The 25,975-nt window shown below is 40.7% G+C and overlaps 1 protein-coding gene across 2 annotated transcripts in view; it reads right to left on the bottom strand.

Annotated features, from left to right (window-relative positions):
- Positions 1 to 22,814, bottom strand: part of LOC144941839 (tyrosine-protein phosphatase non-receptor type 14-like) — a 59,982-nt gene extending 37,168 nt beyond the window's left edge. For both annotated transcript variants that reach the window (XM_078868325.1, XM_078868324.1), the window contains exons 1-3: positions 22,569 to 22,814; positions 13,072 to 13,397; positions 4,813 to 4,982 (exon numbers count right to left, since the gene is read on the bottom strand). In XM_078868325.1, the coding sequence (XP_078724451.1) occupies positions 4,813 to 4,982; positions 13,072 to 13,245 (344 nt within the window). In that variant the 5' untranslated portion in view covers positions 13,246 to 13,397; positions 22,569 to 22,814. The remainder of the gene's footprint in view (positions 1 to 4,812; positions 4,983 to 13,071; positions 13,398 to 22,568) is intronic.
- Between the last annotated feature and the right edge of the window lie 3,161 nt (positions 22,815 to 25,975).

Here is a 25,975-nt window from a genome sequence, read left to right on the forward strand (position 1 = left end):
ATACCTTGCTCGCCAGCTTGAGCAGCCATGCACACAACACATCGTTCACATTCCCGGCCTTTCATTCGGCCCCAGGCTGCTTTTTTGTTTTAAGTAGAGTGAGCCATGAATGTTTCAGCAGATAATAGCATCCAATCATCTGATGAAAATAGGCTGACCCCTGCACAGCGCCTAAATAATAACAACCTCCACGTGCCAGTTTCAAGGGGTTTGGCGTGTGAACCATGTATCTTGCAGGAGCATGCACCAAGTTGAAGGATTATTATGCTTCGAAAATGTGGATTTGTGTTTTGCCTTCTCGTGCTTTTTTTAATAACGCGACACACTTTAAGGTGTATAGCGTAAAGGGAAAGGCTATCTGAAAGTGCGTGGAATGTCAACAACTGCAGGAGAGGCTTTGATGTTAACATCAAGATGCTCTTTGTTGATGCTGGTTGAAAGATGTGACTTTATACAACCTTCTTCAGAGCTGTTTTTAAAAAAATGCATGAAATACACATTTTTCTGTTTCATGTTTTACGATTTGAAGCCATAAAGTATCATTATGACAAGGGAAATTAACTCCATATCTTCAGGTAAAATCATGTCTTTGACTTTTTCGTACTAAAAACGATTGGCAGTAATTTCTTAACAAGTGGAACATTACTCTTCAGTAACTAAAATATTTGTCTAAATTAGTTCATTTAAACATTAGAAAATGTCTTTTATATGAACTTAAAGACAACAATCCAGTGTCACATTTTTGATGCATAGCCAATAAATTATACCATAGTGCGATTGAAAACACTATGAAAACATTCCATTATTATGAAAATGTACGGTACATTTCCGCATATGGAATGTTACTTTTTAAAGTCAGCTTCAAGTAATTTCGTTGTGGCTGCTCAGTGTTCAGGAAGTCATTGGAATGTTTAAACAATGTTTCAAGAGTAAAGACATTCCGTACGGAGCCTTTTATTATAACAGACTTATTATAATCCAGACAATTCGGTTTTCCTGTGGCTTTTATAATTTCTTTAAATATTCACAGGCAATAAAAAAAAAACACTGGATGGGTAGCTGGCATGTGACAAATGTTGTGTTAAATGTCATTTACGTTTTTAAAGTTCACAGATCTGACCGAATATACATTATTTTAACAAATGAGACAGAGAATCTAGCACCTACTAATGCCAATGATTCATGACATGACTAAGTTTTAACTGCATAACAGATACCAGAGGTGTGGACTCGAGTCATGTGACTTGGACTCGAGTCAGACTCGAGTCATGAATTTGATGACTTGCGACTCGACTTGGACTTGCATAACAATGACTTTGTCCCACCTATGAGATGTGGACTCGAGTCATGTGACTTGGACTCGAGTCAGACTCGAGTCATGAATTTGATGACTTGCGACTCGACTTGGACTTGCATAACAATGACTTTGTCCCACCTCTGACAGATACTGAAAAAGTTGGTGAAAACGCACCTGGAAATACTTGTATTGTTCATCCGTTCAATCACAGTCAAAATGTCACACTCATTTGCAACTATGGGAAGGAGCGGAGGGTACCTATAAACTAAATATTTGCATGTCAAAGTTGAACAAGACAAGTTTACTCCCTGTAATATTTAGGGTTAAATGAGGTCATGCCAGCCAACCCACCAAAACGTTCTCATTGCAAACTTTCTGTACCAGTCAAAGTATTTGCTTTGTAAATGTTTGCACAATAACACACCTAAACAAAATCTGGGCAGAGCAATGTAGTAAAAATACCCTGAATAAAAATAAATATACAAGTTTGAAACATGCTGACCTCTGACCACCAACGATGAGCCTATAGAAACAGATCCTGTATTGAACTAATTACATCAACAATCAATCATGAAGTTGGATTATGACTATATCACAAGACCCAAGGTATGTGTAAACTAAATGCCTTTTTTTTTACCTGTAACAAAGACCTCTTGTCAAAAGATATTACAAACACTAAAGATATTACAAACACTAAAGATATTATAAACACTAAAGATATTACAAACACTATAGATATTACAAACACTAAAGATATTATAAACACTAAAGATATTATAAATACTAAAGATATTCCGTATAGCCTGTAACAGACTGTTGGGGCAAGTAATGTTAGCGTACACCTATGAAGGCCGGCACGGCACGCGAGGGGGTAGGTGGACAGCACCACGCTTTTGTCTCCCGAGTGGCAATGTTTACACATGGCACCAGGTACTAATTTGAGGCCGATTCCACCTAGGGGAGGCCCAGGACAGGTTCAGATAATCGTCACTGGTATTGGCAGTGACAGGCTCATAGCGCAGCACACTAACCGCTACACTATGGAACATGCATGTTATTATAAACACCTCACAAACACCTAACACACACACAAACGCCTGTCCACTTTAATTTCACACAGGTGATTGTTGCTACTTCTCTCCCTTGGAAACGGGTTCGGGGGGGGGGGGGCAGAAACTTATAAACAATAATTCTGCTGGAAGCGGATGAGTGATGGAAGAGATGGATTCGCAGCTGCTGCTGCTACTGCAGCAGGGCAGCCGCAGACATTCCAGGCGAGCGAGCACGGTGGGCTCCAGCAGGGCAGACAAGAACGTCAGGCACCCGCCGCGCAGCAGGAATAGCACGCGAGGCATGCGGGCGGCTCGCCTGACCGTGGCCATCATGCTGCTCTTTAAAAAGTGTGTGCCAAACATTCACGAAATGCACTGCGCTTACTTTATAAGGCGAACAAATATTGCAATAATAAACCCGGAGGCATCTTTAGCTCTTCGGTTTGGGTGGCTCACAGGAAGAGTAGAGTGGCTCGCAATGAGAAGGTTGCATATTCAAACCCTCTACTTGGTGGGGGGGGGGGGGGGGTTGACTGAGCCAATCATCCCTCCGGGGTGGACAGAATCAGTACAACTTTGTGGGAAATGCAACAGTGGTTTGGCCCCTGCTATACGAATATGGAATTTCCATCAATAAATTACTTTGACCTGACAGGACCCTTGGGTTAGAGGTGGGTAACATTAAGCATGGACGTGTTAAGCAATGCATTTTACGGTAACAAGAAGTGGGAGACATACGAATATTTTTTTCTCATACCGAACAGGCCAAGGGATGCGGCACACATCTGTTTCTAGTATGGATTATTCAATAAGCCAAAAGCAGAATACGCTAGACCACCCACAAAAATGATGAACCGTTTCATACGTTGAATATGTCACAACACAATCTGTCTTCATGGCAGACATAACTGAATCTAAAAGGAGGGATATGAGACCAATTATCCACCCCACATACAGGAAAAAATGGGGTGTGGGAGTCTGGGGTGGGAGTAAAGACCACATGAGCAAACACAGTTCACTGCACAAGCAGATTTGCACTTATGATGTAATGCATTATGGACATTACTTTTTGTACTGATGGCATGTCAAGTTATTGTTGACCACAATTTATTATGCGGATTCTCAGGATATTTAAAATCCTTTGTGGAATGATGTCTTCTTGGCTACTATGTCTTAAGCCTTCTCTGTATTTTTGGAATTAGACCCACTTTAGCACTCTGTAACTTTATTTTTTTTTATTGTTTGCATTCAACACCACACTCATATCCCAAAACATTCAATTCTTCTTCTGAATGCCCATGTCGCAGCCAAATATGATACTACACTCCAAAGTTGGATCTTTATAAGTCTCTCCTTTAATTTGTGCTCATCTGTCTTCACAGCATCAACTGGTGTTTGCTCAAATCAAGCTTTCTCCATGATAATCCTAACGCTAATCTCCTTAAATCAACTGTTATCTTCTTTCAGAGTATTTGGCAGATACTTGTCCTGTTTCTCGTACCAGCGCAGTATTTCACTTATTTTCACCTTGCTGTGTGGTTTTAAGTAATTAAATGTTCTGTACATTGATTCTCATTCCAAAATCACTTTTCATTTTTTTACATTTACAATGAGCTCCTTCTGTAGGCCCCTCTTCAAAACTGGCCAGAAGGGCTTTGTCATCACAACGGATGGCTAACTTGACCCTTTGGCCTCCACCTTTCATTATTTTTCTCCCGCTTCATCAAATATTCCCTCCCTCATTCCCTCCACACAGATGTTAACAGTAGCAGGCATATATAGTGAGCATTCCTATGTTACTTATATTTCCACAATTCTTGGTTGTGACTCTCTGTGACTCATTACTGCTGTCTCAACACATGCGCAATGACTCGATCAGCTGTCTGCCCCATCCAGTCTGCTCCTATGCTCTTGAGCACCTCCAGTAACTTTGGTGTAGTGGAGAATGTATGTGGTGGTTTGTCTAAAAATATTACTCCCAAATATCTGAAAAGTTCATAGTATATTCACTGGGGCTACTTGTTGATACAGTTTCTTATAAACATGCATTCCTAACTATTCTAGATATCGGTCTTTTGTCCAATAGTCTAAATTGGCTATAAAAAAGTAAAATAACCACTTTACGCTAACTTGTGTTACATGCATTTTCTTATATTACTGTATTGGTATTTTTCACATAAAAAAAAATCTGGCTCAAAGTATAAGAACATACAGGTTTACATATACGATGGCTGCTCCAGTGAGATATTTCAGCGCCTTGTGACCTCCGGGTGAAAGGTGCTTTAAAAGTGCAAATTATTATTATTCCTAATCAATAACAATTCATTAGATGGACAATGGTTGAATATCGAATTAATATTTAGGTCGATGTTTTTTTTCCACCCTTTCGTGGTTGGAGACGAGCTTTCGCATACCTCTAGCCATGTGTAAAATGGCAGAAAGGACCCAAACACAAGAGCATACCTGGTGACCTCTTGCTGCAGTTGGATCTCGCTGGGTACATAGAACAGGACTCCAAAGTGCAGCAAAGCCTCCTGGGCAAACTTGTCCAGCTGCTTCCGAAGAGGCTTCTCCAAGTCGACCCATCGCAACTGCTGCTGTTTGTTGGAATACCACAAGCCAAAGTGTGCCAGCTGTGGAGAAACACACGTCATACACTTCAGCATGCAACCAACAATATAACACGGAGGCTTTCACGACCAATATCATCCGTAATACAGGTTATTTTTTGAAGATCGCGTAAATATAGATGTGTCGTAAAACCCACCACCCGACGCAACCAATGAGTAAGGTTTGTCACGTAAACAAAACATGCCACTTCGTTACTAATTCAGCACACCGACTCTTTATACACATAAAGAGTGAACCCACAACATTTACAATTCGAGTACAACATTTCAAAGGTAATTACAACCAGCCTCATCAGGTGACAGGCATAAATGTAAGACCGATACAGGAAGAGGATGTCTCCACACATCTGGCTGATGAGGCTGGTTGTAATTCCCGGCGAAACGTCGTACTCGAATTGTAAACATTGTGGGTTCACTCTCCAACACACTGGTGTGCTGACTAGTAACGAATTGGCATGTCTTTTTTACATGACAAACCTTACTAATTGGCTGTGTCGGGCAGTGGCGGGTTGAATGACACATTTATATTTAGACAATCTAAACGCAAAAAAAACTCTATTATTAAGCAAAAATATGTCTGCATCATCACATTAACACGATGGTTTTCTCAGCCACTTGTAATGTGAATGTGGTCTTTTCCGGGTTGGACCATTAGTATCTAGCAGATCGTCTTTCGAGCTTTTGCCACACACTATTACATGCATCTACTGATGCTTGAGAGAATATATGCTCAACACGTGACCTAACCTCGAAGACCACACTTGCACCATCATGTCTTTACTCAGGAGTCTTGCCATGTGTATTTTGTCTGCTTTGTAACCAAGAAAACCCCAACAATCTCTCGGGACTTCCTTACCACCCTTTCCTGTGCTTGGCCCGTGCCCGCAGACGGAATATTTTCTAAATATAATCCTAACAGTCTGAGTAAGGCGTACTCAGTGGTACACAATTACCTTAAGCGTAAACAAAGCTGTCTCATAAAACATAATAAAGTTATCACTCATTTAAAATAAAAGAAATCCAGAGTTATTTTACAAAGGTAACATGACAAAAGGGCACGTACATTTCATAGCATAGCCACGGATGCGTTCACAACCCTTGACTTTGCTAATGAACTTTGACAATACTCTTGGTACACCAATTCATGGTCTGTATATTATCCTTACTTAATTTGTTTCATATTAATTAGCTATGTTGGTTGACAATAAATAAGTAGTACATGGCAGGACAGAACAAGAGGAAATGTTGTGTGTCATTAAGGAACTCTAGCAAGAGCTATATACATTTTTGGTGATTTTCGAAAACATTTAAAGGGGAAACGCTTTGATTTCGTTCAGTATCCCAATAGTAACAATCATCTCCATGCCGATATTGTTTCCACATGAAACTATAATAAGCCAACTCCCATCAATGACCATAAATATTTAATCGGGATATAAAATGTATATTTACAGCAATGTTTCAGCAAAGAAACCAATTTGCAGGAAGACTTCCTTCAATTTTGTTTTCATGCCTGATCTTTCAAACAAAATGCACTGTCATAAACATAGATACATACACTGAAATAACCAAACCTCTGCAAAAGTGGAACGCATTACTAATACACCAAACAAGATTTGGGGTGCTGATTATATGTAAATGGCAAGTTTATTGGCAGGCCGGGAAATCCCACCACAGGAAAATATCCATTAGAGATTTCCATGGATATTTGTGAGTTTGCCGGATGCTCCGCTAGTCTGTGGGATGGGTGGGGCACATTCCCCCCCCTCCCAGCTTGCTCGCCCAGAGCTGCCCAACCTTTAGCTCGTCACGTACTCCCTACCAGATCTATTAACCCAGACCTATCAAGGTATGTGTACCCCTACCAACATATAGACCTCGATTTAATTACATTTACATGTAATTTACAGCTCAAACATTTAGTTAACACTTAATAACGTATTAACATTGAAATAAACATTAACTATTTCACATCTACAGAGGAAGGCCACACAGCATAATTACATCATGGGAGAACCAATCACACACAGAGAAAAAAAGACCCCCCATGCAGCCTACACAGTCTGTTGGGGCCAGTGCTGTAGGCTTATTCCTATGAAGGTTGGCACAACCCACGAGGGGGTGACATGGCCAGCATTAAGCCCTGCTGTTTTTGTCTCCGAGTGCTAATGTATACACACCACATTCAGAAGGAACCATCAACCAAGACCTGAAGAATGTACCTCCTGATTCCCCTTCTGGGATTGTGCTGTCACCATCCAGAATAAACACCTCATTCGAGAACCAACCATCCGCATCTCCTGGCTTTGACATTCCTCACACTTGTCTACCATCAAACGCATCAGAACATCAACAGGCCTGAAAAAATTAAAAAAGTAAAGAAAAGCCAGTGTGGCTGTAGAAATAAAACTCCAACTATGGACTACATAGTAAATAAACCACTGCAGTCTAAGCTCCTTCAATTGAGACCTGTCATGGCTAGCAGACATTGGCATTTAGCTCCTGAACATATTGCCAGATGCAAAAACATAATCTGGAGCTCATTTAAGGCTGAGTCACCCTAGGGGAGGCCAAGGACCTGGTTCACACACTCACCTTTGAAGTTAGCCATGGCTGGGAATAAAACCTCGGGAGTCATAGCACAAAGACAAAAATCCAAACCTATACATGTGTATAGGCTTTTGTGTTTGCTCGCCTATGGCTGGCTACAGGTGCTGTCTATGGGCAGCCCCGAGTCAGAAATGGAATTTACGCATCCTCATGGCGAATAAGTCTTGCCACGGCAGAGATAGGCACCAACACTGCAGTTGATGCCGATGACAAATCCATGATGAAGATGACAATGTTGAAGCTCCTTAATAGGCAGTTCAAAGAACCCACTGGCAGGCATTAGCTGTTATCTGGATAAAGCTTCTGTTCAAACAGGAGATAAGCCATCATGTTTAAAAACAAGAAACTTAGCTTGACCTTCGGTACACAGAAAAGCTAAAATCCTTATTTTTAAATCATGTGACATTGTTGTCTCCCATCTACTGACATTCCTGACATTCTTTTCCATGGAAACATGCAGCCAAAGCCTGCACTGACATACCAGTCTAGATGCGAATCTCACACCTTTACCCTTTGCAATCGCACACATCTCCAGATTTCAAATTATTATCCAAAATTATTATACAAAACCTGTCTATGGAATTATTTCTGCAGTCGAGGATGGTATGCATTTTACCTGTCCTTTGTCTGAACACCAATGCCCTTTAATCTTACTGCACTATTTCCTGGTCTTCATTAATTCCAGGGTAATTAACACCAAGCTGAGAATACATACCTGTTATCCTGTTTTGGAGGGGCTGAAAATGATGGGATAGATTGAGAACTGGAACACTATTCCATTGCTAATGTATTTTCTGGTATTGCTAATTTCTCCATCACCCCATTGTTCTTTCCTTTGGTTAAAAAGGACAGCAAAGGGGAAAGAAATTATATTTTACCATATGCTGAAGCAATACAGCAATAGATGTAGTCTCTATATTCTCCCGAAGATGAAGGCAGTAATATGATTTAATTAACTTGTGAAAAAGGGTGCCGAGTCCACGTCGTTTCAAAAGCCATCAAACAAGATAATTTGGGATAAGACATGAATTTAAAATCTCTTTAAAATAGTATGTTATGCTGTTTGGCAGGCTTCTTAGTGTGGTATTTACTTTTACATGTAATTCTGAGAAATCCCATGAAATTTAAATAAAGGAGATCCTGTGCAGCTATCATGAACCTAATCCTGATTTTAATCCTGGCACCAAGAGCAGTGATGCATTGCATGACCAGATAGTGAGATTTGCACATACTTGAAGCATGTGTGTTTAGCAAGTTGATATACATCACTAAATCTGCTAAGCCAGTTAGGTTGGAAGTCTGTCTGCATTCTTAAAGGTTGCACGAATTAAAGTAAATAACATTACAATAGTTGGTTGAATGATATACATAATGGTGCATTATCAAGTACTCTTGAGCAAAGCTTGTTTGTCATGAGTATCACTTAATTTCCCTTCCAAAACCCAAGGAGTAACTTCTGTCGTTTGTGCTTCAAATCATTGTGGATAAAATAAAGCAAGTGACAGACCTTTACATTTCCCACACTTGCAACAACATCTCATGGGATAGAGATTCTTAAAATGCTTTGGAAGCGGTTATTCTTAATTACTGACAATGCCTTCCTTCAGCCTTAACGATAACACAAAGCTGATGGCTCATTTACATTATGGGAATTTCCTGGAGTAATGAACCTCTTTAAACTACCTGATGCATATGTAGTTCAAAGTAAAAAAATAATGTAAATGATGATAATGGCCACGTTTGTGTAAAAATAGAGTTACTGTACATATTTCCATGAGTTATATCCATCAGCGATGATATTATTCATAAGCAGTCATTTAGCTTAAGAATTATAAATTTACTTACGAAACGTTTAGACGTTAAATGCACCTAATAGGTCAATATATGATATTAATTACCATATTTATTTAGGATGTTATAGCAGGTGGTACACACTGAATAAAAACTTTTTTTAATTCGGTGCATTGCTGTATTTACTTTTCATTAATGATTAAACACAAGCAAACCTGCTTCTGGTCAAATTCTTTGAGTTAAATGCCACCAAATCCAGAGCACTAAGCAGCGGCTCACCATGGCCTCACTATCTCTCAAACTACCCCTCATCGTTGGCTCTTCCATGCATCCGTCTAGCCACCAGATAATTCTGGTTGTTGCCCTTGATTCAACCCTCTCAGGGGATAATCATATACCAAACACAGGAAAGATGTGCAATCATCACCTTAACGTATTAGGGCACTTCCAAACCAATGCTGACAGCTGCAACAGCAAACACTATGGCATGCAGCATCATAGGCTCTCGTCTGGACTATTGCAACGCCATCATTTTCTAGTCATCAGGAAAAAAATATATGCAGTTAATCCAATATAACCTGTCCACGTGCCATCAAAGGCATCAGGCATCGCCACATGGACTCCATAACTGTGATAAAAAAAAAACCTTGCACTGGCTTCCTTTTACATCCAGAGTCGTGTACAAGATTGTCATACTCGGTCATCATATTTCAAGGTCAACATCCATATCTCTTCACGCTCCTTAAACATTTGACCATGAAGAAGCGCCACGTTCTTCGGAGCACATCCCAAGATTTTCTGATTGGCCCCAGAACCAGAACCATCCTGGCAGAGCAGTGTTTCTCCGTGGTTGCTCAGATAATATGCAACTCTCTCCCACTACACCTACAAAGCATTTAAACTACCTCGAGTTTCATGAGTCTGCTGAAGGCATATTTATTCAGGCCTTGCTTTTAAAATCTTGGATAACTGCATCAATTTCTACAGAATTAAATACATTTTCATAGTCGACGGAAAGCTATGCATAACTGTATTTGATATGCATTATAGATTTTTTTACAGAATCTGATTGATAGTAGGTTGTATGGTGGATACAAAGATTTTTTTCACCTAAATCCAAATTGTTAATATGGTTAGTTGGTCTAAAAATATCACATGATTCTATTCCAGTTAACTTCGTCAACAACTTATATCCATGTGAGCAAGCTAAATTGGATAAATACAAAGTTATATTATCTGCATAAATCGTACATAATCGATTTTAACATGCACTATTCAATGTCTGTATCGTGACCATATCCAATTTAAGCTGTAGACACCATAATGGGAAATTATCAATAGTTACTCAAACTGTAAATTAGAAAAACTATATAACCATATACTTTGATACCAAACATTATTCTGGTTATACTTTTCAAAATAAAAAATAAAAACTGTTAATTGTATCCACATTTTATAAGCAAAATACTTTAAGCAAAACAAATAGCATTCGTGGGAACACCCCCAAGATTACAATGTGCTACGGCTTTACTAAATGGCTTGAATTTTACTGGCACATAATAAGCATTCTTAGATTAAATGCAGGTGCACGTTTACTGTCCGACCCTTAAAAACACATGCTGGCAGCCTTTGCTTTTAAATGGTTTTCATGATGGAATGAGTGATTCAACTCTTATAGGTCTCGATGACCAAGTGTGATTACAATCCGTCTAAAAGGTTCTAATTTGTCTCATTTGGCAGTTGCCTTGGATAAACAGGTGTGTCGTGCACAGAGAAAAGTTTGAGGCTGTCATTAATCAGCGTCCTTGGCTACTATCCTCGGCAAAAAAGTCTAGCGGCAAACTCTATTACATGCTAGAACTGAAGTTAAACACCTAAGGCTTAGCATATGATATGAAGTAAAAAATTCCATTTCTGTCAGTTTCAGTATTGATGTTCCAAAGAACGGACAAGATCAGAACTTGATTCAATAAAAACCAAGATAAAAATACACAAATTTACTATATAAATATCTCACCTACTTGTAAGAAAAACTGTACTTTTTAACACGTAACAGTACAGAACCATTTATATTAGATCATATTGAGAATAAACTTATTTGCAGCAGTTTATCACAGTGTTATGCATTTTCCCAGTTGCACTGAAGTGCACAATTACATTTTGGAGAGGTACCTTAGCAACAAAAGGAATTTGGAATTGGGAAAAACAACTATCAGTTTAGCATGCCAATTGTAGGCTGTTCGGAAACCAGAGCACCTGAAGAAATTCTCTCTTGGCTTCCAGATCAAGCTAAATAAATAAGCACGACTACATGTGGCAACACCTGGAATCAATTCACAGGTGGAGCTCTGCTTCTCAACTGAGGCACATGCACTAGGCTATGCTTACTTCCCCAGCCAGCAGGCAAACAACCCCTTGAGATTCCATACAATCTTCATGTGAACGTTTGACGAGATTAATAAGAAATGAGAGATATGTTGCAGCAAGTGTAGTTGACAATGTAACAGATTCTAGAATGAAATATGTTGTCATTTCGAAAAAATGACGTTCATGAGCTGAATATTTTATGCATTGATTTTGCTACATACTTGTGTAAAACGAACTATAACAGTTTTTATGAGAGTACTCTAAAAACGAGTGAACAAAATGGACTGTGACATTTCTCCTAAAGAATGTTTGTTCTGGAGGTAGTCCTTGTTTCTACCCCAAAGTAACCAATACAGCGTGCAATAGTTTCTTGTTGAGCTCCGTGTTTTTATGAGAATCAAATGAAGAACATATCAAAGATTACTATTATGATTGGTGTGCATATGTGAAAGCATTACTTGTGAAACAACTTTCCTGATGCCAAACAGCACTGCCTTTTTTACTGGCTTAGTAGCCTGTTCATTATTTGGATCACATCGTGCTGCCACAGTTGTCCTCAATGAGAAAATTAATTGGACTTTAAGACGAAGAAACATAAGGCACACGTTTTTATTTTTTTTATTATCAGTGGCTTATTTCCAAATACTGAGGGTGCTATTCAGGCAATTCCTAAGGATGATGCAGCCCTGTACATTTTTATAAAGACAGTTCAATATCTTAATATAGTGAGGGCTCCCAGGACTTGTTCCAATATCACTCTCAGGCAGTGCCAGCCGCTAACCATGGCACCATTAGTCCACACCCACTAAACTGCACTGATTAGTGTGGTGAAATATGGTGAAAAAAACCCTCGTCACCAATACGGCATGGAGAGGCCTTCAAACAGCAGTGGATTGACAAATAAAAGGGTAATTTTTTTACTGAAGGTGGTAGGTCAAAGCAAACAAAAGCACATTAATTTATACTACAGCAAAGGACATACATTTTAAATACCTGTTCACGAAAAATAAAAGCTTGTTGGCCAAGCTTAAAATTACCATCGCTATTTGATATTTGAATAACCGACTGATTGGCCGGTACGGGTTTCCCAATAAATACACAGAGCTGCAGCTTGAAAACCGGGTGGTCTTCCGAAATGATTTCAAGCAACCAAGTGCTTGCATCGTGTTTTCAGAACTGCACGGCAATTTATTTGCCATGATGTCCAATGTTTCACTCTGCATGCTGGGGACATCGTTTCAAACACCACAGAGTACAGCCCGAAAATTGAGAACTATATGCAGGACACAAAAAAACCTCCAGTGTTCACTTGGCTTTACATTACCTCTCGTAGCTCCAGCCTCTGAGCAGCAGCTTCCAGGCACTCTTGACCCGTGCTCTCCACCGACAGCGTGCACTCAATCACACTGGTGTCCAACAGCTTGATACGAATAACGAAGCAGTTCTTGTTTGAGACATTGTAGCGCCGCGTCCGCTTGAGCCTCAGACCAAAAGGCATCGCGGAGGGCCGCGCAGCCCCACGCACCCCCACTGGGCCACTGCTGTTACCAAGAGTTCACGTCTATTCACGCGTCGTCGTCACCGCCGCCACCGCCGTTTGTTTTGCATCCGCTAATGGACAGCAGTCTGTAGAGATGGGTCTTGTGAGATCTGGAAATGAAAACATACATTGTTATTCAATTTGAAGGGCGAATCGCAAGTTAGAACAGAAAATTAGCCGTTGCAAGAGAGGCGATTGTGTTACCAAGCCTAATGCAAGACACTTGATCTGCAACTTGGCGTTATGCATTTTTTATTTCGCATTTGTCAACATTATTATTAGACGTAAAACTGCTTCTAAAATCAGCATCTCAATTGCCAATAAAAGGTGGCTTCTAAGCCAAAGGCAGCAAGACATTTACAAACAGATGCTTTCAGTTTAAAAAATAATCACTGAAACACTGTTTGGTCTGACAAAGATTCAAACCATTTAGTACAACAAGTGCGGTATTTAACAGTTTGATTTTAATATTTTAAGAAAGAGGCGAAACAATTTTTGATTCCCCAGTGTCAGACCCACCAGGAGGCTACCATCATGCCTAGACAAAACAAGACCAAAGTTAACCTTAAAGGGGTTTCCCTTGCCTCCTTTTACATCCTCATACTACAATATGCATTACAGCCTTAGACTACAGTACAAGTTAAATTTGCATAGTGTCTAAACACTGTAGAACTCCAAGATGCTTAACAAGGTAACAGATGAGACCAACTGTGCAGTACTCAATGAAAAGCCCAAGTGACAGATCAGTAGACTTCATGTTTGGACTTGCTGAAAATAGCAAAAACCTCTTTTTAATTGTAAAATGTCCACTAAAAACAGAATCCAAAAAAGCGTTGCGTAAAAAAATAAAGTCTTACATTTCTGAGACCAACCAAGAATAAAAATAACACATTCGTACTAAAAAAACAACTACTGGTATTGCCATACACTTTTTAAGGCATGTGCAAAGTTCCTGCAAGTTTAATTCCCAAAACAGGAAATCGGCACAGGATACCAATGTTTACACAAAAGAGGAATTAATTAAAGCATGGCATTGTGTTCACGAGGGGTGCACAAATGACAGATTCCAATCCAGAAGAGTTCCTTCCGGACAATACAGATTTTTGAGAGAGCAAACCACACGACCCACACTCGTAGTGCATTTGCTGGGTTTAGTTTTGCTAACTTGTGTGCTAAAAGTTGGCAAATACGTTACGAAGGAATACATTGCCGGCACTAAATGCAGTAAATTTAAATATGGTCCATCAAATTGGCAGCAGTGGATTGACAAAGAGCTATAACTTCTTCTTAATGTGTTGCTGACTTATGTTAGCAAGAATTGTGCTCGTTATACATTGGACATACTGTATTGTTATTCTGAAACTCAATATCTAGTCAGCTAAAAATCTAAATGAATAGACAATAAATAATGTTTAAGTGAATAGGATTTTCATAATGAGTGTTCAACATGAAAACAAATGTTAGCTTTCTTAATTAAAAATAGAGCTAACATGTTAGGAAACTGTCAATTTGATCATGGTTATCATATATTAAACTATGACTGTTAAGACACTATAGGAAAATGTTCAAGCACAAAAGCATAACTAATAGAAATAACTGACTTTTCTGATTATTTGACCCGGATTAAATTTTTCATATTTCTCACCAGACCAAAATCATGACTGCTAATGAATTAGGCAGGATATATTTTCAACAATATAAAAAGATTAAGAGTTTATGAACAATCACCAGTAATGCACCCGATCCCATGAATCACAGAAGATAAGCAGGTTTGAGCCTGGATAGTGCTCATACAGACAGGTTATCATAGGGCTGTTGGACTATCATATGGCAGGAAATGACCGTGCTACAAAATCAGTTATTGTACTGTATTTCTATGCTCCTATGTATCATGCTCCCCACATTCGCAAACCCGCACAGACCAGCCGAAAGTATTGCAGAATAACCCCTGTGACCTGTACAGCATGAGGATGTTCTCATCCAGCAGTGGATTCACCAACGGACTCTGCAGCACATGTACACGAGCACGGCATTAAAAGGCGAGTGAAGCGAGTAGGCTGCTTTTTTCTTGTCGAGGCTAATATTAGGAGAAAATTAGTTGACCATCGCCCAAGCATACCATACACTTTTAGTCCACACTGTCCGGGCATTTTCGCAGTACGTGCATTCCTGAGCACAAGTTCTGCCACTCTGCCATTTGTTTTCATGACCAAAATGTAGATAGTAATCTGCAAGATGCATGTCATGCAGAAAATAACATTGCTGGAACTATAATATTTCTAATGCACAATAAAGAGACGTATAGTTACTTCTTTACCCGAAAACTAATTATTTGGTGTGTACGTTGAACTTCTTTCACACTGTACGTAGCCAAACCGTGCTAATCAGAGTTGGAGATGCTGCCCTGGCAGAGGTCCACAAGCAGAATAAACAAAAATACTTAACTAACTTGTCAATAACACTGCCTTGAAAGGAAAACAATATACAATTGCCGATGTTTCAAGCAATGGACCTTTGTGATGTGATATTAAGAAGGACCATGCCCAAACATCGCCTATTATGTTTAATTTTAAAGCAGTCTTCTCCCTTTAGGTCGCTTGGCTTTTTAAAACACACATACGGATTATGTTATAATGAACACCGACGATTTACATGGCTGTGAATGTACGACTAAAATACCTCCATTAACTAGTTAATCTTCATAGACAGCACGTATCATCTGTAATTTTGGAACATCCACATCAGTTTCAAATATTGAGCATGCAGTGCTGGTACAATGCGTGGAGATGCTTCTGGGTAAGAGAGTAACAATACAGTTTCTCGCCAAGACACAACACTTCCAATAACACCACCTCGAGGTGACTACACAAACGCAGTGTCCCTTTCTTTCCCCGTCCAACCAACGACACGGTCACGACACATCATCGCTTTACACGACCCAAGTATGGCATCAAGAAACCGCAAAATTGAGCTCTATAGGTCTCTGCTGTACTCATGGCTGCACATTAAGGCTACACATACAATCATTACTCCAAATTCTGTCGATTTACAAGGAGCTAAGACGCCGTGCGCCACGTCGTTATACTTCAACCGGTTGTTTAGTCAACGTCGCCGTCACATAAAGGGCTTATTATATGAGTATTTTTTAATGCCAGTGCTGATTTATGCATATTTGTATTAAGCAACAAAACACTGCTTAATCAAAATTCTGGCTCAGCCGCAGTAATTAGCAGAGGCGGTACAATGTTACACATTTAAGCGATACTGGTTTTCAACCAGCCTATGACACAATGCAATAGGTATGCCATTGGAGGCTGCACATGCCAAACAAATGCACTAAAAGACACTGCTTGTTTAAACAGATAAATGCACGTAAAAGTTTTTATTACGTGTATACATTTTTAAGACTTATGTACAAAATTGTACTTAGTTAGTTGGCGTCTTCTTAGAATATATCACGAACATTTGTATTGTTCTGCACTTGTCACTTTAATGTACATATGAATCAAATTAGTGAAAACGTAATAACATTACATCCATGTTTACAACATACATTTTCCTAAATTTGGACATATAACGTCCACTATTCACGGCATGGCAAAAAATTCTGCAGTAAGGATGACATCTCACCATACACTACTGCAGCCAAAATAAAATGCCATACAATACTGTACAATTAAATAATAAAACTTCTATAAGTAAATAAAGCAAACTACACCAATAACTAATTCAGTACCGTGAAGTGAAGAGCGCGGCTCCTGATGATGTAGAAGAACAATTTTGACTAAGGTGAAAATCTGCAGCAAAGATGCCACTGCATTTACTGTTATGTTTTTCTCATACTTAATCAATCATAGATACACACGCTCCGTGGAACTCGTCTTGTTTCTGCAATAGTGTGCACGGATCTGTTCTGTGCCTGCATGGGGAGTGTTGTATGAGGGTTAGGGTTGGGTGGTGCTGGAAGGGTAGATAGAAGAAAGCCATGTGGATGAATGGACTTGTATTATACACTGAATTGAGATACAACACTATGTGTGAAACACTTGTCAAGCATTTCAATGTAGGTCAGTAGGTCCTTCATACTCCTGTAAAGATTTTTTTTTACAAAGTAAACTACATCAATGTGCATGTAGTGTGTGATACAGATTTTTGTATACAACAGAATACATAAAATACATAAAGTCTACCAATTAATTGCAGTGTGGAAATATACTGTACTGTAAGTAATGTACAGCTGCATAATATACGGAGACTACATGTATGGGTTAACTGGAAATGGAGAATAATTCCAATGACGTACTGTTCCAAATATCCAAAGTAATTCGCTGGCAGATATAATTATGATGTGGTAAAAATGACTGATGCATCATCCTGTTTATATAGAAGGGACTTAAACCTACTCCAAGTAGCTATGCATCAAAATATAACACCCTTTTTATACCACATACATTCCATGTCAAAATAACCATCACGACTAGCACTTTGATTTACCTTGCTATAGTCTCTTGCGGCATTACACCCTGGCCACACAAGTTCTCATAGGTGGCTTATGCCACACTCATAGATGTACATTTTTTTCATCAACAATTCCCCCTTTGTCAATCATTACAATACAGAGAGACTTCACGCACCATGTCTTACATCGCCATACTACTCTGTTTTCAGAGAACATTGCTATTCATTGAGGTTATTAAATTGTGCGTCCCCCGCACCACCGATTAGCACTGTTGGCTACGTACGGTGCAAAAAAAGTTCAACATACACACAAAATTACAAGATATTTTGGCGAACGCCAATATCCCGAGTAAGCACCTGATTGCTAATCCGACTAAAGAACCTCCGGGATTAAATCTATTGTTCCCTCGAACACAATGGTCCACATTAAATCAAATAGCAGATCTCATGGCTGATCCTACCACTACTTTTACAAGTGGAAATTCAAAGAAAGGCCGCCTTGCGATTGCAAACACATTACTAAGGACCACACAGTAATATACCATTGTGGACTCCAAAAACATCAACGGAGGAATTGAAAAAAAAATCCAACACGCACACATTACATCCATTTCCTAGCTAACTAATCTGCACATAGATGTATTTGTTGCAAGTTAAATGTTCTGTTTACGTGACAACCCTTACTAGTTGACTGTGTCAGGTGGTGGCGGGTAATAACGACACATTTTTATTTTTACGCGATCTAACCCAAAAACCTCTATTATGGATGATATTGTTCGCGAAAGCCTACTACGTGTTAAACTAAATATGGATACTCTAATCTTTTTCAAGACACCTGGCCAGCATTGAAGAGGAGGACAAAAATCCTGTAAAGGGGTTCTGTCGAGATGTTTTTATTCTGGTTGGAGGCCCTTATTATAACCTATAATGCGTGAGCAAGTGTCACCACGGATGGACCTTTGTTCATCCAGCCACATGCAAGAGAGACTATTTTCATTGCACTTCAATATAATACAGGCGCATATACGTGTGGCTTAAAATGTACATCATTATACACTGTACGCCAAATCAACTGTTAAGTGGTATACTGCTTAGCAGTGATATGTGACCTAGAGATGACAAAGAGGTGTTTTAAGGTTATTGCTACAGGGAACGCAACCCTTCTGTAGTTTTATAGCCCATGTATCAGACAATTCCTATTACAGTTTTACAACAATTTAAAAAAGGCAATGCCTGCCAATGCCATAGATTACACATCTCTGTTGCTACATTGGAAGTTTGTTTGTTGGTGAACAGGACAACTTCTATATAAAACTACAGTAAATGTGCCACGGTGGCGAGATGTTAACTACCTCGTCTGGTATACAGAAAGAAGGTCGTGGGTTCGATCTCGACCCTGATGCCTGCTGTCTATTTGAAGTTTGCATGTTCTCCCCGTGGTCACGTTAACTTTTCTCCAGTCCTCTGGTTTTTCCCTCCACATTTAGAAACATGCACTTAGAGTATTTTGCTGCTATAAATTTCCACCTAAGCCACTTCATTGGGCTATAATTTGTGGCCATGTCGTTTCTGAAAAAAGCGATATAGCTTAGAGGGCATTACCTGGTAAAATCTATCAAAAAAAGTTTAGTTTAGTAAATCCCACAGTTAATACAGGCAATTCAATAGAGTACACTGATATATTCAAATAAACCTGAATGTTATTTCCAAAACAGAAACAAAATAATTAAAACACTGACGAATCTGCTTCCGTCTCTAAAATCCATTGCACACCAAGGGTAAAATAATGTTCTGTTTCTCGGGTATAATACATATTCAGACATGTTAAATCCCAAGAGCCTGATTTTGAAGGACAAAACTTAAACTATAGTTTGGTCACATTATAGAACATTTGTCAGTGGCTGTTTATAAGGATAGCAAGCATTGTACAACTCAGTTCTGAATACCGTTTGCTTTACTACATTACATGGCAACCATTATACTAACAATTTGACAGTTCATAACCCAAGGTTAATCGTATGAACAATCACCCTTTCAAAGTGGATACAAATATGTGTAACACTTTTTTTGTTTGGGTTACGATACACTACTCGCATTAATAACATACCAGGCCATGTTCAAGTTCAGAAATACCCCGAATTACGTCTCATCCTTTTACGTCGTCACTTTATGAACACCGCTGCTACCTGGTTTGCGTCACCTAACCACACACCTGACGTCACTGACAGCATCATCCGTCCTCTCTCGTATCTGTCGCTTCTCAGCCTTTGTTTCAACCTACGCTGTAAATTGCTTTGATTTACACCGTTTCGATAATTGCCTTCGCACTTTTCATGAATGCATCCCATACGTAAATCTGGGTATTAGTGTACTTATCTTTACACTGTAGGATGAGGGTCTCCCCACACCGGTGCACTGGGTCGTGTGTGTTTATAGCCACACATCACCACAATGGTCAGTGCAGGTTGGTGATGGTGGGGTGCAAAGAAGTGGAAGCATTGAATCACAGCACAATGTATTTTTTTTATGTAATGGCCTCTAATGCCCACCTCGAAGTTATAATCGTATGACAAGCGGGTTGGGCATGATGTTCACCCATCCAAGCACTATCCAGGTTTAAGCCTACTTAGCTTCCAAGATCTGACGAGAGCAGACGCATTCCGGATGATTTGGTCATAGGCATGTAACCAGGTCACTGAGCACAACATTGTGCACCTTTAAAATATATACTACTCTTCTTTCATCGCTCACGCCCTCACATGTTATGTCTCTTGAGTGACTGCCCCTTCTGTCAGGGCTAAATAGTCTGACGGCACTGCGTAGCATATGAATATAAGTGAACTTTATACATCCCCTATCAACAAGCACTCACAATTTACTACAGGCGTCACATTTGAATGGCAAAACCGCTGCCTTTATCGTATCATGTTCAAACACAATACGCAGAAGAGTACTCCCAACTACACTCTGGTTGACTGAGGTGCTCATTTGTAATCCAGCGGCTTGGGAGGGATTGGTGGATCATTCAAATGTGCAGGATACCCACCTACAGATCCACCAGGTTACGTCGATATCAGGTAGTCCATCAAGTACATATCTATCTCGCCCTGTATGTGCTCAATGATCATCCCTCGTATGTAGCACTCAGACTCCTCTCAGCATACTCTAAAAAGGAATGTATGGCAAACACTGCCAGCAAGACCTTGCGAAAAAATGTGTCTTGAGGCTTGGTCAGTCTTTCCCGTGAAAATGAGCAATGGTTACAGTCAAATACACAATGGCCCATAACATAAGCCATGGTCAATCCACTGCTGGAGGAAGGTCTCCGAAAACTTCTGCCATGTCCTGCACTCCCCGTGATATAATAATCCACCCAGCAAGTGCACGTGAGCAGGTTTCATCGCTCCACCTCCTCAGTCGATATCCTCTCGGATGCCTTCCATCTGTTGGCTGTCACCCTGTCACTATTGTTGACCATCGGCCACTTCGCCAATGCGATTAATGTCGAGAACCTGTGTCGTTCTCTAATCCACGTGTTCCTCATTCTGTCTCTTAATGTAATTAAAAACATGCATCTCTCAATGCTTCTTTGTGCACTTTTCATGGTTTAATGACGATAGAACACTTATTTACGACCTACATAATGATGTATAATGACAGGCACGTGGAACAATATTCCACTTTGATATGCAGAATATACAATGGGAGAAGGACATTGCCAAACATCCGAATGCAGGAATGTTGCCAAAAGTATCGAGACCTATTGAAGCTTTTCTGAATAAAGGATTACCAAATCAATACTGTATGACCGTATGTCATTGTTATGTACTGTAAGAATGTGTGCACCAGCTATTGCCTTGGGGCAGTTCAAGAGGAATAAACCCTAATACAGTATTTGAACACAGTTCAAGGGTACTACTATAACATGTACATACTATTGGAGGAAATACATCGTATGTACTATGTTGAACATCTTTCGCACCGTACGTAGCCAAGCCGTGCTAATCGGAGGTGCGATAGTGTTAAACAAAACGCAGGGTGGTCGCCAATCACAGCACTACTAATCAGCGAAGCGGGCTTGAGCCTGGATAGTAGTCGGATGGGCGTCCAACACGCACACAACAGGCGCCTTCAAGAGCCCGCACTGACCAGGGACACAGACCCCCCCCCCGTGTGGTCCTACAGGCTGCTGCTGGGGGGGTGTTAGCGAGGAGCACCTTTGACAGTCGGTTCGGCACATGAGGGGGTGGGTGGGCAGCACCACGCACAGCCGCCTTTGTCTCCCCAGTGGCGGTGTTTTACACACCGCACCAGATACTCATTTGAGGCCGAGTCAACCTATGGGAGGCCCAGGACTGGTTCAGATAATCGAACCTGGTGTTGGCCGTGAGTGGGAATCGAACTTGGGTCGCTGGGTTCGTAGCGCTGCTAGGCGCTGTCCGCTACCGTACTGACCAGTGGGGTGAAGTATGGTCAAACAACCTCCACGACCCGCACGGCGTGGGGGGGGGGCTGGTGCAGCAGTGGACACAAGAAGAGTAAGAAGGGTTCTACAAACGCACGTAGATGCGCATCAATAAAAGGCAAAGCAGAATGACAAATCCCCTTCCTTCATCAACAAACATCAACAAACCCGTACAGTGCGCTTACAGTGAGCGAGTGCCCCTCGCAACCAACAGAAGCGCCTTGACGAGACGCGGCTGCAGCTGAGTAGCAAGCACGAGGGGGGGGGGAGGTTGGTGACATTATCCAGCAAGAGTAGAGAAGACGGAGTGCCGCTGCCGAGGTAATGGTGACGATTCGAGATGAAGCTCAACACTCACCTGAGCCCGCGCCGGGCTCGCCCCGTCCATTCGCCTCGAGCTGCCCCCTCGCCGTTGCGTTATCGCCGTTGTCCAGCCGCGTCCTGCTTCAACAACAACAACGACTACGACGACGACGACAGTGGCTCTCTGCCCCCGGCTAAAGGCGACTCAGAGGAACGCGACGCGCCGCCGCCTCGAACCCGCCTCCCCGTGCGCTGCTCCCTTCGCCCGTCACAGCAACAGCAGCGCGCCGCGAGTCGCCTTCCGCCGCGTGCAAGTAGTGCCCCGCGGGGGGGCACTTTCTGCCTTTTTCTCGCGTACGGGCAGACAAAAAGCGAGCGCGAGATATCTGAAGGATAATTTTGCTGTTTTGTGCCGTTTTGTTAGGAAGACAACGAAGGGTTTGTGTTGTGTTGTGTGTGGGGTGGGGGGGTGTTTAAAAGTAGGGGTGGCGATGCCGGTTGCCGGTATCGCTGCGCGGGATGGGTGATCCGCCGGTGACGTCAGCGGAGAGGAACGCGAGGAATGCGACGATCGCCCGACTGCTCCCATCGTCACCGCGACGCCTTCAATCTCTTAGCTTCTTCACGTCGATATTTGTTTAGATTTAGTTTAGTTTCTTTGTTACACGGATGGCCCTGTTTAAGACAGTTTTCCCTACGCTATTTGACAAGGCAGAGATCTGTGCGTGCGCGCACACAGTAACTCAAAAAATATACATTGCAGAGAAACGTGTACAAGGTGTTTCACCATCGTAAACGAAACGTTAGAGAATGCAATGAATTAGACTGCTCATATAACTCGAACAGGAGGCGGCAGAGGAAGCAAGCCCTGTGTTTTGGTCTAATCGCGAAATGAGCCGCTGTGGATGAGTGCCAAGAGGTGGATAAACTTGGAGCAGCTACGCGGGAATACTGTGTTTTTATTTACATTACTTTCTTAAAATTGAATATTTGTAGGAATAATGAGGCACTTCTGAGGGTACGGGAGATGTTTCACAAACTCATCTTATCCGCTCCACCTATTTCGATTACCCTTGGATTGTTCCTGTCCTTTGCAAACCAAATTCCTCTTATCTGCACTTTTTCACGTATAGGAGAGTTCATCTGCAAACTCATCATATTATTCGTTAGCAACGCATTTTTCCCTGCGGATGAGTGGAGTAAATTCTGCAGATAATAGAATCCTCGATATTGGGCCCCTACACTGAAATGAAAATACTTTTTACTCTCGCACAATTACATGTTTGTTTTGCTATTCGGTGATTTTGAAGCTGTATTATTAAGTTAAGGTTGTACTATGGGTGGACTGGTCCACCGTATCAATGTGAAATTGTACCATTGGCACAGCGCTACCGATGGTCATTTGTAACACATCGTTCTGCTTGAGTATACAAACACTTTAACCGCCCCTGAGGTATAACAGTTAACTACATATGGTTTATCTGACATTTTACAATCGGTGAATGAAGCTCTGTATCATTTGATTCAAGCTCTAATTCATGGTAATGCATTTTAGATTATTCAAAATACAATGTAAAGTTCTGCTTTCATTCAATGTTTTAAAGTATACATTTCCTTGAGTGTGTGTTTGCCTCACGTTATTTTACGTATCCCCCCTCCCTGCAGGTGTATTCTCACCAGTTATCCTCGTAAAACAATTGACGATCACCTTATTGAAATCATTCCCTTTAACATAACCAAATTGTCATCTTTTTTTATCAAAGCGCAAATAATTACAGTATTAGTAAATGAGGACTTGATATCTATTTTTATTACGAACTGTCATTTTTAACAAAGATGAATCCATGTAACAAGTTTGCTGTTTATTTCCACGTGTGTGCAGTCCCGTTTAAAACCACCGTGTGAATTTTACCGCAACAATGTGTAGCTCTCTCAAGTGTATTTGGGTTGTTCCACGTTGTTGCGCCCTTAAGAAGGTCCCAGCACGTGGAGCGAAACGTCAGACAAAATTCTGAACGCAACCCGGTACAACCTAAGAACACATTGGAGAGCTAGTCCAATTTAAAGCCCAAGTCTATTCACAATAGAGGGCTGGGCCATTTCCTGTCACCGACACATTGTGCTTCCACACCCCCGCCAGGGTCAACAATGGTTACTTTAAAGGGCAGGCTTAGAGAAAAAATTTAAATTGAGAGCTATGAGCCAAAAAAAACAGATTTGTGTGCTGCAAGTCTGGTAAACGCCTGCATAATGTATGCCCACAAGTGCTACTCATTTACCTGCGTATATTTGACCCTAGAAGTTATTTCTCCTTTTTTTATAAGTGCTGCGTATCATGCGAATGCAGTTTTTTTTGGGGTTAGATCGCGTAAATATATAAATGTGTCGTTAAATCCGCCACCACCTGACACAGCCAATTAGCAAGGTTTGTCACGTGAACAGAACGTGCCAATTCGTCACTAGTACAGCACACCGATGTGTTGGAGAGCCAAGCCACAACATTTACAATCTGAGCACGATGTTTCGCCAGTAATTACAACTAGCTTCATCAGGCGACAACCAGATGTGTGGAGAAGTCCGGCATGCTGTACTAGTAACGAATTGGCACGTTCTGTTTACGTAACAAACCTTACTAATTGGCTGTGTCGGGTGGTGGCGGGTTTAACGACACATTTACATATTTACGCGATCGTTCCCAAAAGAAAAAACCTGTATTATGGATTATATTGGTCGCGAAAGCCTAAGTGTTAAACTATCATGCGAATATTGTTACATGTAAAACATGGTGTTGCTGTGTTATACAAACGTTAAGTTCAACTGGCCATCCTTATAACACTTTTTTTTGTATTCTGACACAGGCCAAGTGTTTGACTGTGTTATCTCTACAGCCCTGTGTAGGGACAATGATCAATACTGTATTATCATGAGGTCATTATTGCAGACTGCAGAGCCTTATCAGAGTAGAACAAAAAGAATGAGAAGGAACTACACTATATAAACATTGAGCCTACCAATAAATAGGTATGACCCTGAGCTTACAGTTTATATTTGAATTGATAAAATGTTCTGCCTAATACTGTACTTACTACAGCATAGATCTTGGCCTTAACTACATGTTTTGGGAGTTTATAAATCACTGCTTTTACAAATGCTTGCTCAATTAATCACGATACATATTTCTCACGAATTTTATTTATTTTATTTGAATGTGTACTTGTTTTAGGCATGTGTGTGGAATGCTGTTTTTCTCATTCCTCAAAGCCACAAGCAAATACGATGTCACAAACTAGACAAACTAATCAGGTTCTCTTTGGGATACCACGCTGAATCTTCACAACACGGATGGTCTTTTAATGTAATATGCCATAATCGGTCATGATCAATTCATTGCTGGATGAAGGCCTCCCCGAGCCATTGCCATCTCTCACCTAGCACCTGCACACGAGCTGATCTCATCGCTTT

Source organism: Lampetra fluviatilis, chromosome 25, assembly GCF_964198595.1.
Source record: "Lampetra fluviatilis chromosome 25, kcLamFluv1.1, whole genome shotgun sequence".
In the NCBI taxonomy this organism is placed as follows: Eukaryota; Metazoa; Chordata; class Hyperoartia; order Petromyzontiformes; family Petromyzontidae; genus Lampetra; species Lampetra fluviatilis.